General features: G+C 44.9%; 1 protein-coding gene across 17 annotated transcripts in view; it reads right to left on the bottom strand.

Annotated features, from left to right (window-relative positions):
- The window catches only part of GABPB2 (GA binding protein transcription factor subunit beta 2), a 63359-nt gene that overhangs the window by 5596 nt on the left and 32018 nt on the right, over positions 1-25745 (bottom strand). For 7 of the 17 annotated variants that reach the window (XM_050750167.1, XM_050750158.1, XM_050750213.1 and 4 more), the window contains 4 exons: positions 17010-17123; positions 12951-13136; positions 2292-2416; positions 1675-1857 (listed from right to left, as the gene is read on the bottom strand). In XM_050750167.1, coding sequence (XP_050606124.1) covers positions 1675-1857; positions 2292-2416; positions 12951-13136; positions 17010-17123 — 608 coding nt within the window. Of the gene's footprint in view, positions 1-1186; positions 1858-1987; positions 2039-2291; positions 2417-12950; positions 13137-17009; positions 17124-25745 lie in introns of those variants that run through there. The other 10 variants (XM_050750231.1, XM_050750240.1, XM_050750269.1 and 7 more) reach the window with 5 other exon arrangements.

The raw sequence follows: 25745 nt of genomic DNA, 5'->3' as shown, positions 1-25745 counted from the left end.
TCCTTTTTTTTTTTTTTTTTTTTTTTTTTGAGACAGAGTCTGGCTCTGTCGCCCAGGCTGGAGAGTAATGGTGCGATCTCAGCTCACTGCAACCTCCGCCTCCCCGGTTCAAGCAATTCTCCTGCCTCAGCCTCCCAAGTAGCTGGGATTACAGGCGGGTGCCACCACGCCCGGCTAATATTTTCTATTTTTTTTTGTTTTGTTTTGTTTTTTTGAGACAGAGTCTCGCTCTGTCACCAGGCTGGAGCGCAGTGGCGCGATCTCGGCTCACTGCAACCTCTGCCTCCTGGGTTCAAGCGATTCTCCTGCCTCAGCCTCCCAAGTAGCTGGGACTACAGGTGTGTGCCACTACACCCAGGTAATTTTTGTATTTTTAGTAGAGATGGGGTGTCATCATGTTGGCTAGGAAGATCTCGATCTCTTGACCTCGTGATCCGTCCACCTCCGCCTCTCAAAGTGCTCAGATTACAGGTGTGAGCCACCACGCCTGGCCTAGTTTCCTTTTTCCTTTGAGATACAGTCTTGCTCTGTCACTCAGGCCTGGAGAGCAGTGGTGCAACCACGGCTCAGTGCAGTTTTGACCTCCAAGGCCCAAGGGATCCTCCCACCTCAGCCTTCTGAGTAGCTGGAACCATAGGTGCCTGTCACCATATTTGGCTAATTTTTAAATTTTTTGTAGACACACGTTTCTCACTATGTTGCCCAGGCTCATCTCAAACTCCTGGACTCAAGCAGTTCTCCCATTTCAACGTCCCAAAGTGTTGGGATTACAGATGTGAGCCACCACACCCAGCTTATTTCAGTTTCTTACACAAGCATCTGAGCTACAGACACACAATGGATGCATATCTGTCAGACAATCAAAAATTTCTTTTCAGTGATGTGGTGGCATATGCCTTTCATCCCAGCTACTCGGGAGGCTGAGCTCTGGAGGCAGAGGTTGCAGTGAGCCAAGACTGTACCACTGTACTCTAGCCTGGGTAACAGAGTCAGACCGTGTCTCAAAAAAAAAAAAAAGAAAATTCTCTTCAGTGAAATTAACTTAAGGTTGGGCGTTCCTGCTCCTTTGGAAATGGACTATATTCCTTTTCTCTTCCCCAAAGCTTGTCTAACCTCCCTCCCAATTAGTTTTTCCAACAGATACGCATCATAAATCTAAGGGGCATTTTCAGGTCACTTGATGGTATAATTATTAAAGGCATATATATTGGTGCATATATATTAGAAATGTTATCTTAAAATCTTCTGTGAGAAAGTCAGTTATTAAAAAAAAAAAAATCAACCCACAGCATGCAGTATTCTTTTACTTCTATGCTTAAAGCAATGATGTGAGCTAAGAAATTTGGTCCTTATTCTTTTGGCCCCTCAGAAGAAACGTTCCCTAAATATGGCTTTGAATTTTCCAATTGCACAGAGAACCTTCCTGAGCCCAAGCGTTGCTCAGGAAGTTTTCTTCTTAAAGACACTCTTAGTTTTTACGCAATGTTTGTCTTCTGTATATTTTCTTTTTTAAAAGAGGATTAATATGAACACAGTGCAAATTGTGGCCCTTGCATATTAAGATGAAACAGTTTCCATGGAAACTCTAGTGTGAGGCTCTGTGGTCCCTGGGGACCCAGTCACTTGTGTCTCTCTCTCTTCCAGCTCCCCCTCTGTGACTACTACAGCGTTTACCTCAGCCACCTCTTCAACCATGGTAAAATCAACTCCACTGGGCTGCCGTCGGGCTATGGCCTCCAGCTTAAGACGGTACTGTTCTGCTTCCTGCTCTTTCTTTAGGAGCTGGTGTCGGTATTCCTGGGCTCTTCGATTGGCCTCCAGGAGTTGTTGCTGTAGTAGCTCTCTTTCATTGCCTTCCTGGAAAAGTAAGCCATGTCACCACCAAGTAAATTCCTGATCATAAATTATCCAGACAGTAGACAAAAAGATAGGCAGTGCCTCACACCTATAATTCAAGCACTTTGGGAGGCGGACACGGGCAGATTACCTGAGGTCAGGAGTTCGAGACCAATTTGGCCAACACGGTGAAACCCCGTCTCTACTAAAAATACAAAAATTAGCCAGGCATGGTGGCAGGTGCCTGTCATCCCAGCTACTCAGGAGGCTGAGGCATGAGAATCACTTGAGCCCGGGAGGCGGAGGTTGCAGTGAACTGAGATCATGCCACTATACTCCAGCCTAGGTAACAGAGCAAGGCTGTGTCTCAAAAAGGAAAAAAAAAAAAGATGAAGAAGGGTTCAGGCCTTAATAATTTGGCTTTAAATTCTTTTCATCACTCCTAAAAACATTACCTTGCTTTCCTCCACACTGTTTGTCATCTCTCCTATCCTTGGTTTCTTTGTTAGTGGCAACTTCTCTTCTTCTTCCTCTTTAATTACAGTCTCCTCTGCAACCTGACCAGCAGGTACAGTTAGAACTACAAGTCAAAGGACACCAATTGGAGGTGATGAATGCATAAGAAAACAAAGAAGTTTTGCTTGCTTTTAATAAGAAAATAAACTAAAATATATTCTACGTTGGGTGCAGTGGTGTGTGCCTGTGGTCCTAGCTGCTCAGGCAGCTGACTGGAGGACTTCTTGAGTCCAGGAGCTCAAGGCTAGCCTAGGCAACACAGCAAGACCCCATCTCAACAAAAAAGCAAAGAAAGAGAAAGTAAAAGGCCAGGCGCGGTGGCTCAAGCCTGTAATCCCAGCACTTTGGGAGGCCGAGATGGGCGGATCATGAGGTCAGGAGATCGAGAACATCCTGGCTAACACAGTGAAACCCGTCTCTACTAAAAAATACAGAAAAACTAGCCGGGCGAGGTGGCGGGCACCTGTAGTCCCAGCTAGTCGGGCCACTGCACTCCAGCCTGGGCGACAGAGCGAGACTCCGTCTCAAAAAAAAAAAAAAAGAAAGAAAGAAAGAGAAAATAAAATATATTATTTGATATATTATTTTAAATATCTCTTCGAAGTTTAGAATCAACAGGTAAGGCATGGCCCTTCGGGGAGAAACAAAAAAGATTAATAGAGCACTAAGAACGGCTCAAAAAAGAAGGGTATAGATTTGCAGGCTTGGAAGCCATGCAAGTAAGTCCCAAGTCTGAGGCTCTTATATGAAGGTGTCTGACTCTAGGTCAGCTATGGCCAAGTAGCTTATTAGTTTGCCCAGAAATGGCAGGGCGAGGTGGCTCACACCTGTAATTCTAGCATGTGGGGAAGCTAAGGTGGGAGGATCACTTGAGCCCAGGAGTTCAAGACCAGCTTGGGCAACATGGCAAACACGGTCTCTGCAAAAAAATACAAAAAATTAGCCAGGCATGGTGGAGCATGCCTGTAATTCCGGCTACTTGGGAGGCTGAAGTGGGAGGATCACTTGAGCCTGGGAAGTTGAGGCTGTAGTGAGCCAAGAACTCGCCACTGCACTCCAGTCTGGGCAACAGAGTGAGACCCTGTCTTCAAACAAACAAACAAACAAACAAAAAAACTGCAGAAATAATCTGTCCAAAGAAGGCCTGAAGTCTTTATATATTTTTGAGACCTCTAATAAAAGCCAATAGCCATTATCTGTACCTAAATTAATTATCTTCTCATAGATAAGTGAGAGAAGGGTCAACACATACACAACACACATGACACACTACACATCTGTCAGAATGGTTAAAAGTTTTTTTTTGTTTGTCTGTTTGTTTGTTTTTTTGAGACGGAGTTTTGCTCTTGTTGCCCAGGCTGGAGTACAATGGCATGATCTCGGCTCACTGCAACCTCCGCTTTCTGGGTTCAAGCTATCTCCTGCCTCAGCCTCCTGAATAGCTGGGATTACAGGCATGCCCCACCACACCCAGCTAATTTTGTATTTTTAGTAGAGATGGGGTTTCTCCATGTTGGTCAGTCTGGTCTCGAACTCTTGACCTCACATGATCCACCTGCCTCAGCCTCCCAAAGTGCTGGGATTACAGGCGTGAGCCACCACGCCCAGTCTTTTTTTTTTTTTTTTTTTTTTTTTTTTTTGAGAAGAACTCTCACTCTATAAGCCAGGCTGGAGTGCAGTTACACAATCTCAGCTCACTGCAACCTCCACCTCCTGGGTTCAAGCAATTCTTCTACCTCTTGAGTAGCTGGGACTACAGGCGCATGCCATCACACACAGTTAATTTTTGTATTTTTAATAGAGACAGGGTATCTCCATGTTAACCAGACTGGTCTTAAACTCCTGACCTCAGATATTCTACCCGCCTCGGCCTCCTAAAGTGCTGGGATTACAGGTGTGAGCCACCGCGCCAGGCTAAAAGTTTTTAAAAAAGTGATACCAAATGCTGGAGATGTAGACAAAGTGGATTATTCATAAATTGCTGGTGGGAATGTAAAATGGTAAAGCCACTCTAGAAAATAGTTTGGCCGACTTGGAGCGGTGGCTCATGTCCTGTAATCCCAGCACTCTGGGGGGCTGAGGCAGGCGGATTGCCTGAGCTCAGGAGTTTGAGACCAGCCTGGCCAACATGGTGAAACACCATCTCTACTAAAAATACAAAAATCAGCCGGGTGTGGTGGCACCCACCTGTAATTCCAGCTACTCGGGGGGCTGAGGCAGGAGAATCGCTTGAACCTGGTATGAAGAGGTTGCAGTTAGCTGAGATAGTGCCACTGCACTCCAGCCTGGGTGACAGAGTGAGACTCCATTTGAAAAAAAAAAAAAAGAAAGAAAAAGAAAATAGTTTGCCAGTTTCTTTCTTTTCTTTTCTTTCTTTCGGTTTTTTTTTTTTTTTTTTGAGATGGAGTTTCATTCTTATTGTCCAGGCTGGAGGGCAATGGCGTGATCTCGGCTCACTGCAACCTCTGCCCCCGATTCAAACGATTCTCCTGCCTCAGCCTCCTGAGTAGCTGGGATTACAGGCATGTGCCACCACAACCAGCTAATTTTGTATTTTTAGTAGAGATGGGGTTTCTCCACGTTGGTCACGCTGGTCTCGAACTCCCGACCTCAGGTGATCTGCCCGAGTTTGGCAGTTTCTTAAAAAACAAAACAAAACACATACTTACCATATGACCTAGCAATTGTACTCTCGGGCATTTATCCCAGAGAATAGAAAATTTATTTCCCATTTCTTTTTTTCTTGAGACGGAGTCTGGCTCCACCCAGGCTGGATTGGTGTGCAGTGGCATGATGTTGGCTCACTGCAACCTCCACCTCCCAGGTTCAAGTGATTCTCATACCTCAGCCTCCCAAGTAGCTGGGATTACAGGTGCCTGCCACTACACCTAACTAATTTTTGTATTTTTAGTAGAGATGGGTTTTTGCCATGTTGGGCAGGCTGGTCTCAAACTCCTGACTTCACGTGATTCACCTACCTTTGCCTCCCAAAGTGCTGGGATTATAGGCTTGAGCCACCATGCCTGGCCTATTTCCCATTTCTTTTTTCTTTTTTTTTGAGACAGAGTCCTCGCTATGTCTCCAGGCTGGAGTGCAGTGGCACAATCTCGGCTTACTGCAACCTCCGCCTCCCGGGTTCAAGAGATTCTCCTCAGCCTCCCAAGTAGCTGGGACTATAGGCACATGCCACCACGTCCAGCTAATTTTTGTATTTTTAGTAGAGATGTGGTTTCACCATATTGGCCAGGATGGTCTCGATCTCTTGACCTTGTGATCCACCCACCTTGGACCTCCCAAAGTGCTGGGATTACAGGTGTGAGCCACTGAGCCTGGCCCTATTTCCCATTTCTTTCTTTCTTTTTTTTTTTTTTGAGGCGGAGTCTCGCTCTGTCGCCCAGGCTGGAGTGCAGTGGCGCGATCTCGGCTCACTGCAAGCTCCGCCTCCCGGGTTCCCGCCATTCTCCTGCCTCAGCCTCCCGAGTAGCTGGGACTACAGGCGCCGCCACCACGCCCGGCTAATTTTTTTGTATTTTTAGTGGAGACGGGGTTTCATTGTGTTAGCCAGGATGGTCTCGATCTCCTGACCTCGTGATCCGCCCGTCTCGGCCTCCCAAAGTGCTGGGATTACAGGCTTGAGCCACCGCGCCCGGCCCCTATTTCCCATTTCTTATCTCCCATAAGAACCTGTAAATAATTATGGTGTTCATAATGCTTTATTTATTTATTTATGTATTTATTTATTTTATGAGACAGAGTCTCACTCTGTTTCCCAGGTTGGTGTGCAGTGCACAATTATGTTTCACAGCAGCCTCAACCTCCTGGCCTCCAGTGACCCTTCAAAGAAGCTGGGACCACAGGCACACACCAGCATGCCTGGCTAATTTTTTTTTTTTTTGTATTTTTTTTTAGAGATGGGTTTTGTCGTGTTGTCCAGGCTGATTTCAAACTCCTGGGCTTAAGCTATCTGCTGGCGTAGGCCTCCCAAAGTGCTGGGATTATAGGCGTGAGCCACCGTGCCCAGCCAGTTTTATTTTTAGATAGCTGATAGTGGAAGCAACTTAAATGTCCTTCATTGGGTAAATGGTTAAACAAACTGTGATAAATCCATATCATAGAATAATACTCAGCAATAAGAAGGAATGAACTATTGATTCAAACAACTTGGATGGGTTTCAAGGGAATTATGCTGAGAGGAAAAAAGCCAATCTCAAAATCATGTATATTGTATGATTCCACTTATATAACATTCTTGAAATGACAAAGTAGAGGATGGGTGCAGTGGCTCATGCCTGTAATCCCAGCACTTTGGGAGGCCAACGTGGGCGGGCAGATCACCTGAGGTCAGGAGTTCGAGACCAGCTTGGCCAACATGGCAAAACCCCATCTCTACTAAAAATGCAAAAAATTAGGTGGGCATGGTGGCATGTGCCTGTAATCCCAGCAATAGGGGATTTCTCTGTATTATTTCTTAGAACTGTACTGAATCTTTAATGATCTAAAAATAAAAAGTTAAAAATTATATTTAGGTTTTAGGATATATTACGATTATTTTAAAACAGAAGATTTGGCCAGACATGGTGGTTCATGCCTGTAATCACAGCATTTTGGGAGGCCAAAGTGGGAGGATCGCTTGAGTCTAGGAGTCTGAGACCAGCCTGGGAAGCTTAGCAAGAACTCATTTCTATTAAAAAATAATTTGGGGGCTGGGCGCAGTGACTCATGCCTGTAATTCCAACACTTTGGCAGGCTGAGGTGGGCAGATCACGAGGTCAAGAGATCAAGACCATCTTGGCCAACGTGGTGAAACCCTGTCTCTACTAAAATACAAAAAAAAAATTTTTTTTTAATTAGCCGGGTGTGGTGGTACACACCTGTGGTCCCAGCTACTCAGGAGGCTGAGGCAGAGGAATCGCTTGAACCTGGGAGGCAGAGATTGCAGTGAGCTGAGACCACGCCACTGCACTCTAGCCTGGTGACAGAGCGAGACTCTGTCTCAAAAACAAAACAAAACAAAACAAAAAAACAAACAAAAAAAAATCGGGAACTCTTTCCTTTTACCTCATTGTACTCTTGAGAGCAAGATGGGTTACCAGCAGCTCTACTGGAGCCACCCACAAAAATTCAGCCAGGGTTCTTGCTCTTGTCATATCTGTTCAAACCAGCATAGTCGGCTGGGCACGGTGGCTCACACCGGTAATACCAGCACTTTGGGAGGCCGAGGTGGGCAGATCACAAGGTCAGGAGTTCGAGACCAGCCTGACCAACATGGTGAAACCCCATCTCTACTAAAAATACAAAAAATTAGCCGGGCGTGCTAGGGAACACCTGTAATCCTAGCTACTCGGGAGGCTGAGGCAGGAGAATTGCTTGAACCTGGGAGGCAGAAGTTGCAGTGAGCTGAGACCACACCATTGCACTCCAGCCTGGGTGACAGAGTGAGACTCCATCTCAAACAACAACAACAACAACAACAACAACAACAACAAACCAGCACAGTCTGATCTGGAAATGTGGCCTCAATATATACCACCAGCCTTTCCATCAGTACACGAAGGATATATGTTTCATTAAACTGGACTAAGTGATTGCTTTTGAATGGATTATCCAAGGCACGCACCCAATTAAAAACCATGTTAGCTCTTCATATATGAAAATTAAAGGCTGGGCGCGGTGGCTCATGCCTGTAATCCCAGCACTTTGGGAGGCTGAGGTGGGCGGATCACATGATCAGGAGATCGAGACCACGGTGAAACCCCGTCTCTACTAAAAATACAAAAAAGAATTAGCTGGGGGCGGTGGTGGGCGCCTGTAGTCCCAGCTACTTGGGAGGCTGAGGCAGGAGAATGGCATGAACCCAGGAAGCAGAGCTTGTGCTGAGCCAAGATCACGCCACTGCACTCCAGCCTGGGTGACAGAGGGAGACTCCATCTCAAAAAACAAACAAACAAACAAAATTAGCCTGGGCAGTGGTGGGCGCCTGTAATCCCAGCTACTCAGGAGGCTGAGGCAGGAGAATTGCTTGAACCCATGAGGTGGAGGTTGCAGTGAGCTGAGATTGCGCCACTTTACTCTAGCCTGGGTGACAGAGCAAGACTCCGTCTCAAAAAAAAAAAAAAAAGAAAAAATTTGGGGAGCTGTAGCAGGAGGATCACTTGGGCCCTGAATGTCAAGGCTGCAGTGAGTTATGATCATGCCACTGCACTCCAGTCTGGGGCCTCCACATCCGGCTAATATTTGTATTTTTTTAGTAGACCCGGGGTTTCACCATGTTGGCAAGCTGGTCTTGAAATCCCAACCTCAAGCACTCGTCCCACCTCGGTCTCCCAAAGTGCTGGGATTACAGGCGTGAGCTACCATGTCCGGACAAAAATTTAAAAACAAAAACAAAAAACAAGATTTACCTAATCATTTGGTTTGGCAGATTTAAAAATAGGTTTGTATTTCTTTTTTTTTTTTTTTTTTTTTTTGAGATGGAGTCTCGCTCTGTCGCCCAGGTTGGAGTCCAGTGACAGGATCTCAGCTCACTGCAAGCTCCGCCTCCCGGGTTTACGCCATTCTCCTGCCTCAGCCTCCCGAGTAGCTGGGACTACAGGCGCCCGCCACCTCACCCGGCTAGTTTTTTGTATTTTTTAGTAGAGCCGGGGTTTCACCGTGTAGGCCAGGATGGTCTCGATCTCCTGACCTCGTGATCCGCCCATCTCGGCCTCCCAAGGTGCTGGGATTACAGGCTTGAGCCACTGTGCCCGGCCTGTATTTCTTTATAAACTCATCAATTGATGGCAGTGGAAAGCAGCTTAGATATATGTTGAGTAGAAATGGAAGTTTAGTCTGGGATTTAAATTTTTCTGCAGATAACTCACAAAATCTGTTTTCCTTCTTTGGGCCTTAAGCATATTTGTAAAAAGTAGTGTAGGCTAAGCACAGTAGCTCACGCCTGTAATCCTAGAACTTTAGGAAGCCAAGGTAGAAGGATTGCTTGAGCCCAGGAGTTTGAGGCCAGGCTGGGTAACATAGGAAGACCTTGTCTCTATGAAAAAGTAAAAAATTAGCTGGCTGTGGTGGCTTGCACCTGTGGTCCTAGCTACTTGGGATGATGAGATGGGAGGACTGCTTGAGCCTAGGAGGTTGAGGCTGCAGGGAGCTGAGATTGCACCTCTAAATAAATAAATAAATAAATTTTAAAAATAAAAATAAAAAAGTAGTATAGTTTATTTAGGTTAAACTTCAATTCTCTTTTTCTCCAAAACAACTCAGTTTTCATTTATTTAGTTCCATTATAAGCAGAGTCTCTCACCTACCCAATGAGCCCTAAAAACTTAAAATGATAACTATGTTCACAAAAATATCAGCAATGCATAAATTAGAATTTATGATACCAAAGTTTGGATTATAATAAGTTTAATTCTTATCTTCCCATACTTCCTGATCCATCAGTTCAAATAATTAAAAAATTATAAATCCCAGAATGGGCAACATAGTAAGACCTAGTCTGTACAAAAAATAAAAAAGGCCAGGCATGGTGGCTCACACCTGTAATCCCAGCACTTTGGGAGGCCAAGGCAGGCAGATCACTTGAGTTCAGGAATTCGTGACCAGCCTGGCCAACATGGAGAAACTCTGTCTCTAAAAACCCCCCCAAAAAAACCAAAAAAATTAGCCGGGCATGGTGGCCATGACTGTAATCCCAGCTACTCTGGTGGCTGAGGCAGGAGAATCACTTGAACCCGGAAGGTGGATATTGCAGTGAGCTGAGATCACACCACTGCACTCCAGCCTGGGTGACAGACTGAGTCCCTGTCTAAAAATAAAAATATAATATAATTAGCCAGGCGTGGTGGTGCATGCCTGTAGTCCCAGCTACTTGGGAGGCTGAGGTGAGAGGGTTGCTTGGGAAGTCGAGGCTGCAGTGAGCCATAATCATGCCACTGCACTCTAGCCTGGGCAACAAAGGGAGATCCTATCTCAAAAACAAACAAACAAATAAAAACTATAGGCCGGGCTTGGTGGCTTACGCTTGTAATTCCAGCACTTTGGGAGGCTGAGGCGGGTGGATCATGAGGTCAGGAGTTCAATAACAGGCTGACCAACATGGTGAAACCTGTCTCTGCTAAAAATACAAAAAAATTAGCTGGGCGTGGTGGCACATGCCTGTAATCCCAGCTACTTAGGAGGCTGAGGCAGGAGAATTGCTTGAACCCAGCAGGTGGAGGTTGCAGTGAGCCGAGATTGTGCCACTGCACTCCAGCCTGGGTGACAGAGTGAGATTCTGTCTCAAAAAAAAAAAAAAAAAAAAATTACAAATCCCCACAATCATTTAAGCCAAGTCAAAATTTCAGCGACATTAAGAAAGGAAATTATACCAGTACCCTTCTTTTCAACCTTCAATATACATTTTTATTTTTTAGAGACAATGTTTTGCTCTGTTGCTCAGACTGGAGTGCAGTGGCATGATTATGCCCAGGCTGGAGTGCAGTGGCATGATCATGGTAGCATACTGCAACCTTGAGCTCCTGGGCTCAAGTGATCCTCCTGCCAAAACCTCCTGAGTAGTTGGGACTATAAGGACGTGCCATCAACCAGGCTATTTTTTTTTTTAATTGTGTAGAGATGGGGGGTCTTGCTATGTTGCCCCAGCTGATCTGGAACTCTTGGCCTCAAGAAATCCTCTTGCCTTGGTCTCCCAAAGTGCTAGGATTACAGGATTACATGTATCAGCCATTGTGCCTGGCCAACCTCCAGTATTTTTAAGGTATGGAGTTGTAATGATGGGCTTCCTCTTTTCAAAAAATTTTAATTATGTCTTTTTTGAATAACTGATCCATTAAATGATTAAAAACATCAAGGCTATAAAAGCATATACATTGAAAAGCCTCCCACTCATCCTTAGTACCCAGCTGCCCTCCTTGGAAGCAACTAATGTTATGCCTCAGTATACTAATATATAGCCTCAGTCTGAATATAGCTGGGCATGGTGGCGTGGAACTGTAGCCCCAGCTACTCAGGAGGCTGAGGCAGGAGGATATCTTGAGCCCAGGAGGTTGAGGCTGCAGTGACCCATGATTGCACCACTGCACACAAGCCTGGGTGACAGAACAAGACCCAGTTACACACACAAAAAAGAAAAAAGAACTGTTTAACCAAAAGGTACATCTTGACTGAGTGTGATGGCTCATGTCTATAATCCTAGCACTTTGGGAGGCTGAGGTGGAAGGATCACTTGAGGTCTGGAGTTCAAGGCCAGCCTGGCTAACATGGTGAAACCCTGTCTCTATTAAAAATACACAAAAAGTAACTGGACGTGGTGGTGTGCGCCTATAGTCCCAGCTACTCAGGAGGTTGAGGCACAAGAATTGCTTGAACCAGGGAGGTGGAGGCTGCAGTGAGCCAAGATCCTACCACTGCACTCCAGTCTGGGCAACAGAGAGGGACTCCATCTCAAACAAACAAGTAAACAAAAAACCCAAAGGTACATCTTTATGTACATCTTTAGTATCTACAGATACTACCAATATCCTTTTTAGAGGATCCATTAATTTGCACTCTTACAAATGATTTATAAGAGTGCTTGTTTCCCTACACCTTTAACAACATAGTGTTATAATGGTATCTCAGTACAGTATTTATTTGCACTTCTCTTGTTATGAATGAAGTAGGTTGGATATATTTTCTCTTTCTTTCTTTTTTTTTTAAGACGGAGACTCACACTGTTATCCAGGCTGGTGTGCAGTGGCACAATCACGGCTCACTACAGCCTCAACCTCCTGGGCTCAAGTGATCCTCCCACTTCAGCCTCCTGAGTAGCTGGAACTACAGGTGTGTGCCACCATGCTCGGCTAATTTTTGTATTTTTAGTAGAGACGGGGTTTTGCTATTTTGGCCAGGCTGGTCTTGAACTCCTGATCTCAAGTGATCCTCTTGCCTCAGCCTCCCAAAGTGCTGGGATTACAGCCGTGATCTGCCTCACCCAGCTATTTTCATATTTTTAAGAGCCATCAGTACATTTTTTTCTGTGGACTACTGGTTCATATTATTATTATTATTATTATTATTATTTTTAGACGGAGTCTTGCTCTGTCACCCAGGCTGGAGTGCAGTGGCGTGATCTCAGCTCACTGCAAGCTTCGCCTCCTGGGTTCACGCCATTCTCCCGCCTCAGGCTCTCGAGTAGCTGGGACTACAGGCGTCCGCCGTCACACACGGCTAATTTTTTTTTTTTTTTTTTTTTTTTTTTTTTTATTTTTTTTTAGTAGGGACGGGGTTTCACCATGTTAGCCAGGATGGTCTCGATCTCCTGACCTCACGATCCGCCTGCCTCGGCCTCCCAAAGTGCTGGGATTACAGGCGTGAGCCACCACGCCCGGTCTACTTGTTATATTTTCCACCAGATCAACTGTTTTTTACTACAGATTTTATACATATTAGGCAATTAGCTTTTGCCAATCTGGTTCTGTTTCTTTTTCTTTTTCAGACCTTCTTTGCCCCAACTTGCATCTGACAGTCTCCCACTTCCACTATTTGTTTTAATGCCTCATGTTTAGGTGAGTATGGAGTATCTAAAATATCTTTTAATAAACAATTGTCTACAAGAGATAACTCACCTTGCTGTCCATCTTGCATAGTTACAATAAATGGCTGACCAATGCCTCCAGTAGGGATTGAAGTTTGGATATTACCCAGAGGGACTCCATCAGTTACTATGGTGATGACCCTCTGGCCTCCACTCCCCATTACTTGCTGGATTGATGAGTCAACGGAATTTCCCTCTATAATTTCCTCTGAATTGGCTGGAGATGACAAAAGCAAATTTAAAATTTCAGCTTTTTAAAAAAATAGGAGTATAGCAATTTCTTTTTTTTTTTTTTTTTTTTTTTTTTTTTGAGACGGAGTCTCGCGCTGTCACCCAGGCTGGAGTGCAGTGGCCGGATCTCAGCTCACTGCAAGCTCCGCCTCCCGGGTTCACGCCATTCTCCTGCCTCCACCTCCCGAGTAGCTGGGACTACAGGCGTCCGCCACCTCAGCCGGCTAGTTTTTTGTATTTTTTTTAGTAGAGACGGGGTTTCACCGTGTTAACCAGGATGGTCTCGATCTCCTGACCTCGTGATCCGCCCGTCTCGGCCTCCCAAAGTGCTGGGATTACAGGCTTGAGCCACCGCGCCCGGCGGAGTATAGCAATTTCAACCTCCTTGAACCTGATAACATTCAGGGAGAGGAAAATTTCTTTTTTCTTTTTTTTTTTTTTTTGAGACGGAGTCTCACTCTGTCGCCCAGGCTGGAGTGCAGTGGCGCGATCTCGGCTCATCGCAAGCTCCGCTTCCTGGGTTCAAGCGATTCTCCTGCCTCAACCTCCCGAGTAGCTGGGACTACAGGTGCCCACCATCACGCCAGGCTAATTTTTGTATTTTTAGTAGAGACGGGGTTTCATCATGTTGGCCAGGCTGGTCTCGATCTCCTGACCTCAAGTGATCCGCTTGCCTCTGCCTCCCAAAGTGCTGGGATCACAGGTGTGAGCCACCGCGCCTGGCCGAAAAATTTCAAAAAAAAAAAAAAAAAGTGAGATTCAACAGTTTGCAAAAGGTTTTGTGAACAATGCATGCTAAGTCAGAGGAGAAAAGAAAATAGAGAATGCATTATAACAGTATTTTATAAAATGTGTTCATTGAGGTATTAATAACTTTCACTAAAGATGGGTTCTATGTATAAACACGTTTTCAAAATTCTGGTTTAAATATGCTTAAAATTTTTTGTTTTGTAGGAGTATCAGAGACTTCAATAGGCTAATAAACATTGTGATTCTCCAGCAGGGTGTGATTCTCCAACAGGGTATAAGATACTCTGTTTCGGTTGGGCATGGTGGCTCATGCCTATAATCCCAGCACTTTGGGAGGCCAAGATGGGCGAATCACTTGAGGCCAGGAGTTAAGAGACAAGCCTGGCCAACATGGCAAAACCCTGTCTCTACTAAAAGTACAAAAATTAGTCAAAAATTAGTCAGGTATGGTGGCATGCACCTGTAGTCCCACCTACTTTGGAGGCTGAGGCACGAGAATCTCTTGATCCTGGGAGGCGGAGGTTGCAGTGAGCCGAGATGGAGCCACTGCACTCCAGCCTGGGCAACAGAGCGAGACTCTGTCTCAAAAAACAAACAAAAAAACCAGATATGCTGTTTCCCCAACATATTTGATATTGGAACCCTTTTTTTTTTTTTTTCAGGAAGTATCTTGAAAGTCTAAAATGGCTGGGCATGGTGACTCATGCCTGTAATCCCAGCACTTTGGGAGGCCGAGGTGGGCAGATCACCTGAGGTCAGGGGTTCGAGACCAGCCTGGCCAACATGGTGAAACCCTATCTCCACTAAAAATACAAAAATTAGCTGGGCATGGTGGTAGGCACCTGTAATCCCAGTTACTTGGGAGGCTGAGGCAGGAGAATTGCTTGAACCTGGGAGGTGGAGGTTGCAGTGAGCCGAGATACTGAGATAGTGCCATTGCACTCCAGCCTGGGTGACAAGAGCAAGATTCCATCTCAAAAAAAAAAAAGTCTAAAATAACCATAAATCAGAGTAAATGGGATATTTAATAGTGAATTAACAGAGTAATACGTGAAGTAGTCAAAATATTGAAGTCTGATAGACAAAAATGTTAGGTGGCTTTTCTCATCTGATACCAAGAATAATAGCTGGCTGGGTATGGTGGCTCATGCCCATAATCCCAGCACTTTGGGAGGCCAAGGCAGGAAGATTGCTTGAGGCCGGGAGTTGAAGACCAGCCTGAGCAGTGAGACCACCTCCCGCCAAATTTGAAAAATTAACTGAGCGTGGTGGCATGCACCACTCAGGAGGCTGACATGGGAGGATCACTTGAACCTAGAAGTTCAAGCTGCAGTGAACTCTGATTGTGCCACTGCACTCTAGCCTGGGTGACAGAATAACAGAATAAGATCCTGTCTCTATCAAAAGAAACCCCAAACATACAAATATATATATATATATATATATATATATAAAATAGCCAACACTTATGTGCCAGGTACCATTCTATGAGTGTTACGTGTATTATGCTGAATCGAGATTTTCAGTTTGATTAGTCAATATCCCAATAAACTAAGCACTATTAGAGGAAATAATTCCTACCACTATGGAATTTCTCTATCTAAAGCGTCACAGGGCCAGGGGCGGTGGCTCACACCTGTAATCCCAGCATTTTGGGAGGCCGAGGTGGGCAGATCACCGAGGTCAGTAGTTTGAGACCAGCCTGGCCAACATGGCAAAACCCCATCTCTACAAAAAATACACAAATTAGCTGAGCGTGGTCGTGAGCGCCTGTAATCCCAGCTACTTGGGAGGCTGAGGCAGGAGAATTGCTTGAACCCTGGAGGCAGAGATTGCAGTAAGCCGAGATCATGCCACTGCACCCCAGCCTGGGTGACAGAATGAGACTCTGTCAAAGAAAGAAAAGAAAGAAGAGAAAAGAAAAGAAAAGAAAAGGAAGAAAGAAGAAGGAAGGAAGGAAGGAAGGAAGGAATGAAGGAAGGAAGGAAGGAAGGAAAGAAGGAAGGAAAAGAAAAGAAAGAGTGAGTCACAGATAGAACTTTGCAGTAATAAGTGGGGTATCAACCATCCATATGAAACACATCTAGGTAGTTCAATGGAAACAAAGGATTCCCACCTCTTAGAAACAAAGAACAGTTAAATATTAAAGTTGAAAGGTCCTGGATAGATAACCTAATCCAAGTATCATGCCAAAGATGAGAAAACTAGAACCTGGAGAAGTGATTTATCCAAGATCAAAGAGCAAACCAAAAGAATAGCAAGGACAAGTTTAATACATTGCTTTTCCCTTTGCTATGTTGTTCCCTCATATAAATCTGAGTAGAGATCTTTATGATTATACCCATTCAGAAAAATAGGATTGGAATTGGAAGAATGTTCTCACCACCCAAATGTCATGGCAGAAAGAAATCAGAACATTCTGCTTTCATATATGATGGAGCAGATGGCCAGAGGGTTCTAGAAAGATTTCTAAATGTCTACTGAGCCCTACCTGTGACTATATGCCCCTACCTATACGAAGCCTTAAGTCTTCCCCTGACAGACTACTAGCTCTGGCTAAATGACTTGAAAACTATTTTGTTTTAAATATCAGAAAGGCAATACATACCCTATATTTGCCCAACTCCTTTGGAAATGCCAAAATAACATCTCCAATGAAAATAAAAGCAAGCCATGAAGTGCAAAGGATATGACAATGAAAAAGGTACCAGTCTCATGTATTTTGATACTTTAATATAAGATATCTGGGCTGCTATTTTGAATCATTCTATGATAGCATCAGTCAAAATATAACGTAGAGTATCTCCAAAAAAATCTGCTAATATGAGAATAGACATTTCAATGTGAAGTAACTAGAGTCAGGGAAAACAAACTTCAAACTGTAAAAACACAAAGGAGTAATTTAGTCATTCTCTCATATTATTCAGCTGTCTGATTATATCACCTGGCAATTTTTCTTTCTGATGTTCAATGATGCTACATCCCTTTTCCTTAGCTGCCTCTAATTAAATGCAATTCTTTAATAATATTTCATGCAAATTAAATCTGCTGGAGACTTAAAAACAAAAGAAAAAGTGGTGATTCACCTAGCAGCATATCCCTTACCTACCTGTGGCTCTGTGTGAGTTGGAGAAGGAGACAGATGCCTCAGCAAGAGCTGCAAGGGTAGCCAGCACTGAGGTGGTAGAATTTGAAAACTTTACTGTTGAGGTATGGGGGTCACCTATTTCAGTAAGAAAGACAAATGAAGTCTAATGTATAGGAAAACTTGAGGCAAATTAAAAACAGCTTATTAAATCAAAACCTCAGCTCTTCACTCTAATGTCCTCCATCTTGTTCTCTAACTCAAACTGATATAAGTCAATTATATCAGTGTTAAAATTCTTTTAAGGTTTAAAAAGTTTTTCCTTTAAAGTGGATTAAATTAGTATACTTGCAGGGCTGGGCATGCTTCACGCCTGTAATTCTAGCACTTTGGGAGGCCGAGGCAGGTGGATCACGAGGTCAGGAGATCGAGACCATCCTGGCTAACACAGTGAAACTCCGTCTCTACTAAAAATACAAAAAATTAGCTGGGCGTGGTGGTGGGCGCCTGCAGTCCCAGCCACTCGGGAGGCTGAGGCAGGAGAATGGCATGAACCTGGGAGGCGGAGCTTGCAGTGAGCTGAGATTGCACCACTGCACTCCAGCCTGGGCGACACAGTGAGACTCCTTCTCCAAAAAAAAAAAAAAAAAAAAAAAAAATCGTATACTTGGTACAGGGCCACTACATTCCCTTCATTTAATCATTCTCTTGGCACTGCCAGTGCTGAGCATTAGTAGCTAACAGACCAAGAGTGCTACCCACTTCCTAAGCTGGCTGGGCAGAGCTCTCCTTGGCAGCAGGCAGGAAGTGTAAAATGCATACCTCACCCCAAGCTCAGCAGTGATAAGGGAATAGTCCCCTTCTGGGCTTTACCCAATCATACTACCTCTTTTCATCAGCTAGAGAGATGTGAAGAATAGGATTCACCTCCAGTACAAGAATAGTTAAAAACTTAGTTTCATGGCCAGACGTGGCGGCTCACGCCTGTAATCCTAGCACTGTGGGAGACCGAAACGGGTGGATCACTTGAGGTCAGGAGTTTGAGACCAGCCTGGCCAACAAGGTGAAACCCTGTCTCTACTAAAACTACAAAAATTAGCTGGGCATGGTGGTGTGCACCCGTAATCCCAGCTACTTGGGAGGCTGAGGCAAGAGAATCACTTGAACTTGGGAGGGGGAGATTGCAGTGAGCCGAGATCACACCACTGCACTTCAGCTTGGGCGACAGAGCAAGAGTCCATCTCAATAAATAAATAAATAAATAAATAAATATAAAGTTTCATATATTGAATGTCAAAGGGTAGTACAATAGACTAATGCTAAAAACACTAAATGCTAAAAATACTTTAGTTATGTCAAGATATACTTTTATTTTTTATTTATTTATTTTTTGAGATGGAGTCTCACTCTGTCTCTCAGGCTGGAGTGCAGTGGCACAGTCTCTGCTCATTGCCACCTCCGACTCCTGGATTCAAGCACTTCTCCTATCTCAGCCTCCTGAGTAGCTGGGATTACAGGTGTGCACCACCACGCCCAGCTAATTTTTGTACTTTTAGTAGAGACAGGATCTCACCATGTTGCTGGTCTTGAACTCCTGACTTCAGGTGATCTGCCTGCCTCAGCCTCCCAAAGTGCTGGGATTACAGGTATGAGCCACTGTGTCTGGCCAAGATGTACTTTCAGAAAGACTTTGTTCATAACCTTCTCTTACATCTGTGTGCTATTCTCATAGCTAAGTTGTAAGAGTGAAGCGCACTAGATCTGGCAACAGACATGCCTAACTTTATGAACCAAAAGTATTACTCTAACTGTGGATATTTCCTTGTTGGGGAAAAAAAGTATTACTTAACAGTATTATAAAATGAATTATATTTCCCTATTTCTTTCCCTATAATTTCAGAGATACGTATTGTGCCAGTTACAAATGTATTGCCTCTCAGTTCCAAATCTACCCTTCTTTGTCCTGCCTGGTGATGCTGGGGCTGGACCCTATAAACATTTCTTGTCAGCTGGCATGACATTAAGCTTTGTTAGTATAGAAGAAGTGGCTGCACCCTCTATTGGCTATTGCTGTATTCTTTTTTTTTTTTTTTTTGAGACGGAGTTTTGTTCTTGTTGCCCAGACTAGAGTGCAATGGCGCGATCTCAGCTCACTGCACCTTCTGCCTCCTGGGTTCAAGCCATTCTCCTGCCTCAGCCTCCCAAGTAGCTGGGACTACAGATGCGTGCTACCATGCCCAGCTAATTTTTGTATTTTTAGTAAGACGGGGTTTCACCATGTTAGCCAGGCTGGTCTGGAACTCCTAACCTCAAGTGATCTGCCCCCCTCGGTCTCCCAAAGTGCTGGGATTACAGGCGTGAGCCAGCACACCAAGCAATATATTTTCTTTTTCTTTTTTTTTTTTTTGAGATGGAGTCTTGCTCTGTCACCCAGGCTGGAGTGCAGTGGCCGGATCTCAGCTCACTGCAAGCTCCTCCTCTCGGGTTCACGCCATTCTCCTGCCTCAGCCTCCCGAGTAGCTGGGACTACAGGCACTCGCCACTTCGCCCGGCTAGTTTTTTGTATTTTTTAGTAGAGACGGGGTTTCACCGTGTTAGCCAGGATGGTCTTGATCTCCTGACCTCGAGATCCGCCAGTCTCGGCCTCCCAAAGTGCTGGGATTACAGGCTTGAGCCACCGCACCCGGCTATATTTTCTTTTTAAAAGTACTCTTAATTTTTTTTTTTTTTCCAAGACAAAGTCTGGCATTATTGCCCAGGCTGGAGTGCAGTGATACAATCTTGGCTCACTGCAACCTCTGCCTCTCAGGCCCAAGCTGTCCTCCCACCTCAGCCTCCAAGTAGCTGGGACTACAGTCGTGCATCACCATGCCTGGCTAATTTTTTTTTTTTTTTTTTTATTTTTTGTACAGACCAGCTTTCACCATGCTGCCCAGGCTGCTCTCGAACTCGTGAGTTCAAGCTATCTGCCTGCCTCAGCCTCCCAAAGTGCTGGGATTATAGGCATGAGCCACCATGCCCAGCCTACTCTTAATTTTTAAGTTTTCCCATTACCTATGCTTAAATATTCTTTCCAGTTTTTCTTCTTTCAAGAAGTCAGGGCCAGCTGCAGTGGCTCACGCCTGTAATCCCAGCACTTTGGGAGGCCGAGGCGGGCAGATCACCTGAGGTCTTTGAGACCAGCCTGGTCAACATGGTTAAACCCTGTCTCTACTACAAAATGCAAAAAAAAATAGCTGGGTGTGGTGGCGCACACCTGTAGTCCCAGCTACTCAGGAGGCTGAGGCGGAGAAGCGTTTGAACCCAGGAGACAGAGGTTGCAGTGAGCTGAGATTGTGCTACTGCACTCCAGCTTGGGTGACAGAGTGAGACTCTGTCTAAAAAACAAACAAACAAACAAACAAAACCCAAAAAGTCAGTTATCAGGCCAGGCAGGGTGGCTCACAACTGTAGTCCCCGCACTTTGGGAGACCGAGGTAGGAGAATTGCTTGAGCCCAGTACTTTGAGACCAGCCTGGGCAACACAGCAACACCTCATCTCTATTATTGTTATTTTTTGAATTAAAAGAAAAAAAGAAATTAGTTATCTGCAAAATACTTAAGGAAATTCCTATTTAACATTGTTGTTTTTTTTTTTCTTTTTCTTTTTATTATAGTTTAAGTTCTAGGGTACATGTGCACAATGTGCAGTTTTGTTACATAGATATACATGTGCCATGTGGGTGTGCTGCACCCATTAACTCATCATTTACAATAGGTATTTCTCTTAATGCCATCCCTCCTCCCTCCCCCAAACCCACGACAGGCCCCAGTGTGGGATGTTCCCTGCCCTGTGGCCAAGTCTTCTTATTTAACATTCTTTAAAGAAAATCCTTCCACAGAGCAGAGGATCCTTTCTGATGTGATTTGGTAATCTAACTGGTTTATACATTTAAACTTCAGCAGATTTTCCTTAAAAAGATAAATTACTGGCCGGGCGCGGTGGCTCACGCCTGTAATCCCTGCACTTTGGGAGGCCGAGGCGGGCGGATCACGAGGTCAGGAGATCGAGACCATCCTGGCTAACCCGGTGAAACCCTGTCTCTACTAAAATACAAAAAATTAGCCGGGCGCGGTGGCGGGCGCCTGTAGTCCCAGCTACTCCGGAGGCTGAGGCAGGAGAATGGCGCGAACCCGGGAGGCGGAGCTTGCAGTGAGCCGAGATGGTGCCACTGCACTCCAGCCTGGGCGACAGAGTGAAGACTCCGCCTCAAAAAAAAAAAAAAAAAAAAAAAAAAAAAAAAAAAAGATAAATTACTTGCATAGTAAGTAATTCATCTTCAAGCTGTAAACCATTTTATTTTTTCAAGATAGTCTCACTCTGTCACCCAGGCCGGAGTGCAGTAGCGCGATCTCAGCTCACTGCAACTTCCGCCTCTCAGATTCAAGCGATTCTCCTGCCTCAACCTCCTGAGTAACTGGGATTACAGGCTCCTGCCACCATGCTCAGCTAATTTTTTTGTATTTTCAATAGAGACAGGGTTGCGTCACACTGGCCGGGCTGATCTCGAACTCCTGACCTTAAGTGATCCACCTGCCTCAGCCTCCCAAAGTGTTGGGATTACAGGAGTGAGTCACCGTGCCGGGCTTAGAAACCATTTTCTTTTGTTATTTTTTTTTTTTTTTTTTTTTTTTTTTTTTTTTTTTTTTGAGACGGAGTCTTGCTCTGTCGCCCAGGCTGGAGTGCAGTGGCCAGATCTCAGCTCACTGCAAGCTCCGCCTCCCGGGTTCCCGCCATTCTCCTGCCTCAGCCTCCCGAGTAGCTGGGACCACAGGCGCCGCCACCCATTTTTTTAGTAGAGACTTGGTCTCGATCTCCTGACCTTGTGATTTTCGGCCTCCCAAGTGCTGGGATTTTGAGCCACCGCGCCCGGCCCTTTCTTTTGTTTTTTATTTTGTTTTATTTTGTTTTGTTATTTTCTTTTGTTATTTTTATTATTTAAGTCTCGCTCTATCACCCAGGCTGAAGTGCAATGGCGTGATCTTGGCTCACTGCAAACTTCGCCTCCCGGGTTCAAGCAGTTCACTGCCTCAGCCTCCCCAGTAGCTGGGGACTACAAGTGTGTGCCACCACACCTGGTTAATTTTTGTATTTTTAGTAGAGACTGAGTTTCACCATCTTGGCCAGGCTGGTCTTGAACTCCTGACCTCATGATCCGCCCACCTCAGCTTCCCAAAGTGCTGGGATGACAGACGTGAGCCACCACGCCCGGCCCAGAAACTATTTTAATTAAAGCTTTAGGATGATTACTATGGGAGTGGGGATGGGGATGGAGGTAGTGAGGATATCCCAATGTTATTTTTTTTTCTTTCCCTCTACACATACTCAGTGGAACAATTTTATCCTAATGCTCTCATAAAATACCCAGGGAACCAAATGGTCTGAGTAGTATACCATGCTTGACCTCCAGAAGTACCCTATGTGTATCAAATGACTCTATACTACAGCCTATTCTCAAATTTTCCTTCTTAGCCTATTCCCAAATTTTCCTTCGTAGTTCATGCTTTTCTCATCACTCAACTTTTCATACCAAATACTGATATAAGAACTCACAGGCCAGGCGCGGTGGCTCACACCTGTAATCCCAGCACTTTGGGAGGCCAAGGTGGGCAGATCACGAGGTCAGGAGTTCGAGACCAGCCTGGCTAACATGGTGAAACCCCGTCTCTACTAAAAACACAAAAAATGAGCTGGGAGTGGTGGCAGGTGCCTGTAGTCGCAGCTACTCCGGAGGCTGAGGCAGAAGAATGGTGTGAACCCGGGAGGTGGAGGTTACAGTGAGCCAAGATGGCGCCACTGCACTCCAGCCTGGGCAACAGAGCAAGACTCCATCTCAACAACAACAACAACAACAACAAAAAAGACCTCACAAATCCTCCTCTAAAATGAAACAAAGGACAAGCAATTTTTGTTTGTTTTTGAGATGGAGTTTACTCTTGTTACCCAGGCTGGAGTGCAATGATGCAATCTCGGCTCACCGCAACCTCCACCTCCCAGGTTCAAGCAATTCTCCTGCCTCAGCCTCCCTTAGTAGGTGGGATTACAGGCATGAGCCACCACACCTGGCTAATTTTGTATTTTTAGTAGAGACAGGGTTTCTCCACATTGGTCAGGCTGGTCTTGAACTTCTGACCTCAGGTGATCCACCACGTGAGCCATCACAGCCGCCACAATTAAAAAAAAAAAATTTTTTTTTAGAAAAGGCTGCTTTTATTTTATCACAGAAAAAAAAAATTACAAAGCTCTTATAATTAAAAGTTCAAGTAGGCCAAGCATCAGATAGGCCACCCAGCTAATGGTAAATTGGTAAATACCTAGGTAGAACTGCTTCATGAGAAAAGCATTATATCTTCTTTTTTTTTTTTTTTTTTTTTTTTTTTTTTTTTTTTTTTTTTTGAGACAGAGTCTTGCTCTGTCACCTAGGCTGGAGTGCAGTGGCTCAATCTTGGCTTACTGCAATCTCTGCCTCTGGGGATCAAGCGATTCTCCTGCCTCAGCCTCCTGAGTAGTGGGGATTACAGGTGCCTGCCAGCACGCCCGGCTAATTTTTGTATTTTTAGTAGAGATGGGGTTTCTCCATGTTAGCCAGGCTGCTCTTGAACTTCTGACCTCAGGTGATCCACCCGCCTCGGCCACCCAAAGTACTGGGACTGCGACTGCAGGTGTGAGCCACCAGGCCCAGCCACATTATATCTTCTTTAGCACATGATGATTCCAATCTAAGGGTGCTCTTCCTTTTACTCAAACAGAACAACTCACCCAGTTACACCTCAATAGCAAAATTAAGAAAGAACACTTATGAAAAATCAGGTTTAGGGCTGGGCGCAGTGGCTCACGCCTGTAATCCCAGCACTTTGGGAGGCCAAGGTTGGTGGATCACCTGAGGTTAGGGGTTTGAGACAGGCCTGGGCAACATGGTGAAACTCCATCTCTAATAAAAATTCAAAAAAATTACCCAGGCATGGTGGCATGTGCCTGTAGTCCCAGGTACTCGGGAGGCTAACGCACAAGAATTGTTTGAACCTGGGCAGCCGCAGTTGCAGTAAGCTGAGATCACACCACTGCACTCCATCCTGAATGACAGAGCAAGACTCCGTCTCAATTGAAAAAAAAAAAAAAAAAATCAGGTAGAGTATTCTGACATATACAGTTGAAACTGAAAACCAATAGTGCAAATTGTTTTCTTAGACTTATTCTAGTGAATTATAGGAAAATAAAGTACTTCATTGTTCAAAAATCTTTTTTTTTTTCTTTCTTTTTTTTTTTTTTTTTTTTGAGGCAGAGTCTCGCTCTGTCATCAGGCTGGAGCACAGTGGCGTGTCTCAGCTCACTGCAACCTCCGTCTCCTGGTTCAAGCAATTCTCCTGCCTCAGTAGTCCCAAGTAGGTGGGTCTACAGGCGCATGCCACCACGCCCAGCTAATTTTTGTATTGAGACAGGGTTTCATCATGTTGGCCAGGATGGTCTCGATCTCTTGACCTTGCGATCTGCCTGCCTCAGCCTCCCAAAGTGCTGGGATTACAGGTGTGAGCCAGTGCGCCTGGACTTTTTTTTTTTTTTTTTTTTTTTTTTGAGATGGAGTTTTGCTCTTGTTGCCCAGGCTGGAGTATGATGGCATGATCTTGGCTCACTGCAACCCCCATCTCCTGGGTTCAAGCGATTCTCCTGCCTCAGCCTCCTGAGTAGCTGGGATTATAGGATGTGCCACCACACCCTGCTAATTCTGTATTTTTTAGTGGAGATGGGGTTTCTCCATGTTAGTAGGCTGGTCTTGAACTCCTGACTTCAGGTGATCCCAACTTCAGCTGATTTTTTTAAAGGATTTTTTAAAAAAGATTTATATAGAGATATATGTATGTATTACATATTTATGTATTTTATATATTTATATAAAGAATTAACTGAAAGTATCATAGGATTATCATTTTAGTAGGTATTTAGTAGGTGGCACGCCCCATCATGCCTGGCTAATTTTTGTATTCTTAGTAGAGATAGGGTTTCACCATGTTGCCCAGGCTGGTCTCGAACTCCTGAGCTCAGGCAATCCGCCCACCTAGGCCTCCTAGAGTGCTAGGATTACAGCCGTGAGCCGCCGCGCCCAGCCTTTAATAGGTATTTTTGATAGCAAAATCTGGATTGCAGTTTGTTTTCAAATTTTCCATTCGTGGCCAGGCATGATGGGTCATGCCTGTGATCCTAGCACTTTGGGAAGCCAAGGCAGAACAATTGCTTGAGTCCAGGAATTCAAGACAAGCCTGCGCAACATGACGAAACCGTCTCTTAGCGAGGCATGGTGGTACAAGCCTATAGTCCCAGCTACTTGGGAGGCTGAGGCAGGAGGATCACTTGAGTCTGGGAGGTAGAGGTTACAGTGAGCCAAGATCATGCCAGTGCGCTGCAGCCTGGGGGACAGAGTGAGACTCTGTCTCAAAAAAACCAAAAATTTCTATTTATGACTAAGGATATCAGTCATCATCAGTGCCACCACCAAACTGCAGGGATTTGGGAAGGCAGAGTAATTTAAACATTAATCAGGATAAAGGTATAAAGATGAATTTCCTGTTTCTGCACAATCATGAGATGCATTCCAAATTAAATATAAATAGGTCGGGTGTGGTGGCTCATGCTTGTAATCCCAGCACTTTGGGACGCCAAGGTGGGGTGGATCGCTTGATGTCAGGAGTTGAAGACCAGCCTGGCCAGCACAACCCTCCTAAATC

This window comes from Macaca thibetana, chromosome 1, assembly GCF_024542745.1.
Source record: "Macaca thibetana thibetana isolate TM-01 chromosome 1, ASM2454274v1, whole genome shotgun sequence".
In the NCBI taxonomy this organism is placed as follows: Eukaryota; Metazoa; Chordata; class Mammalia; order Primates; family Cercopithecidae; genus Macaca; species Macaca thibetana.
This window is presented reverse-complemented; position numbering and strand designations above follow the sequence as displayed.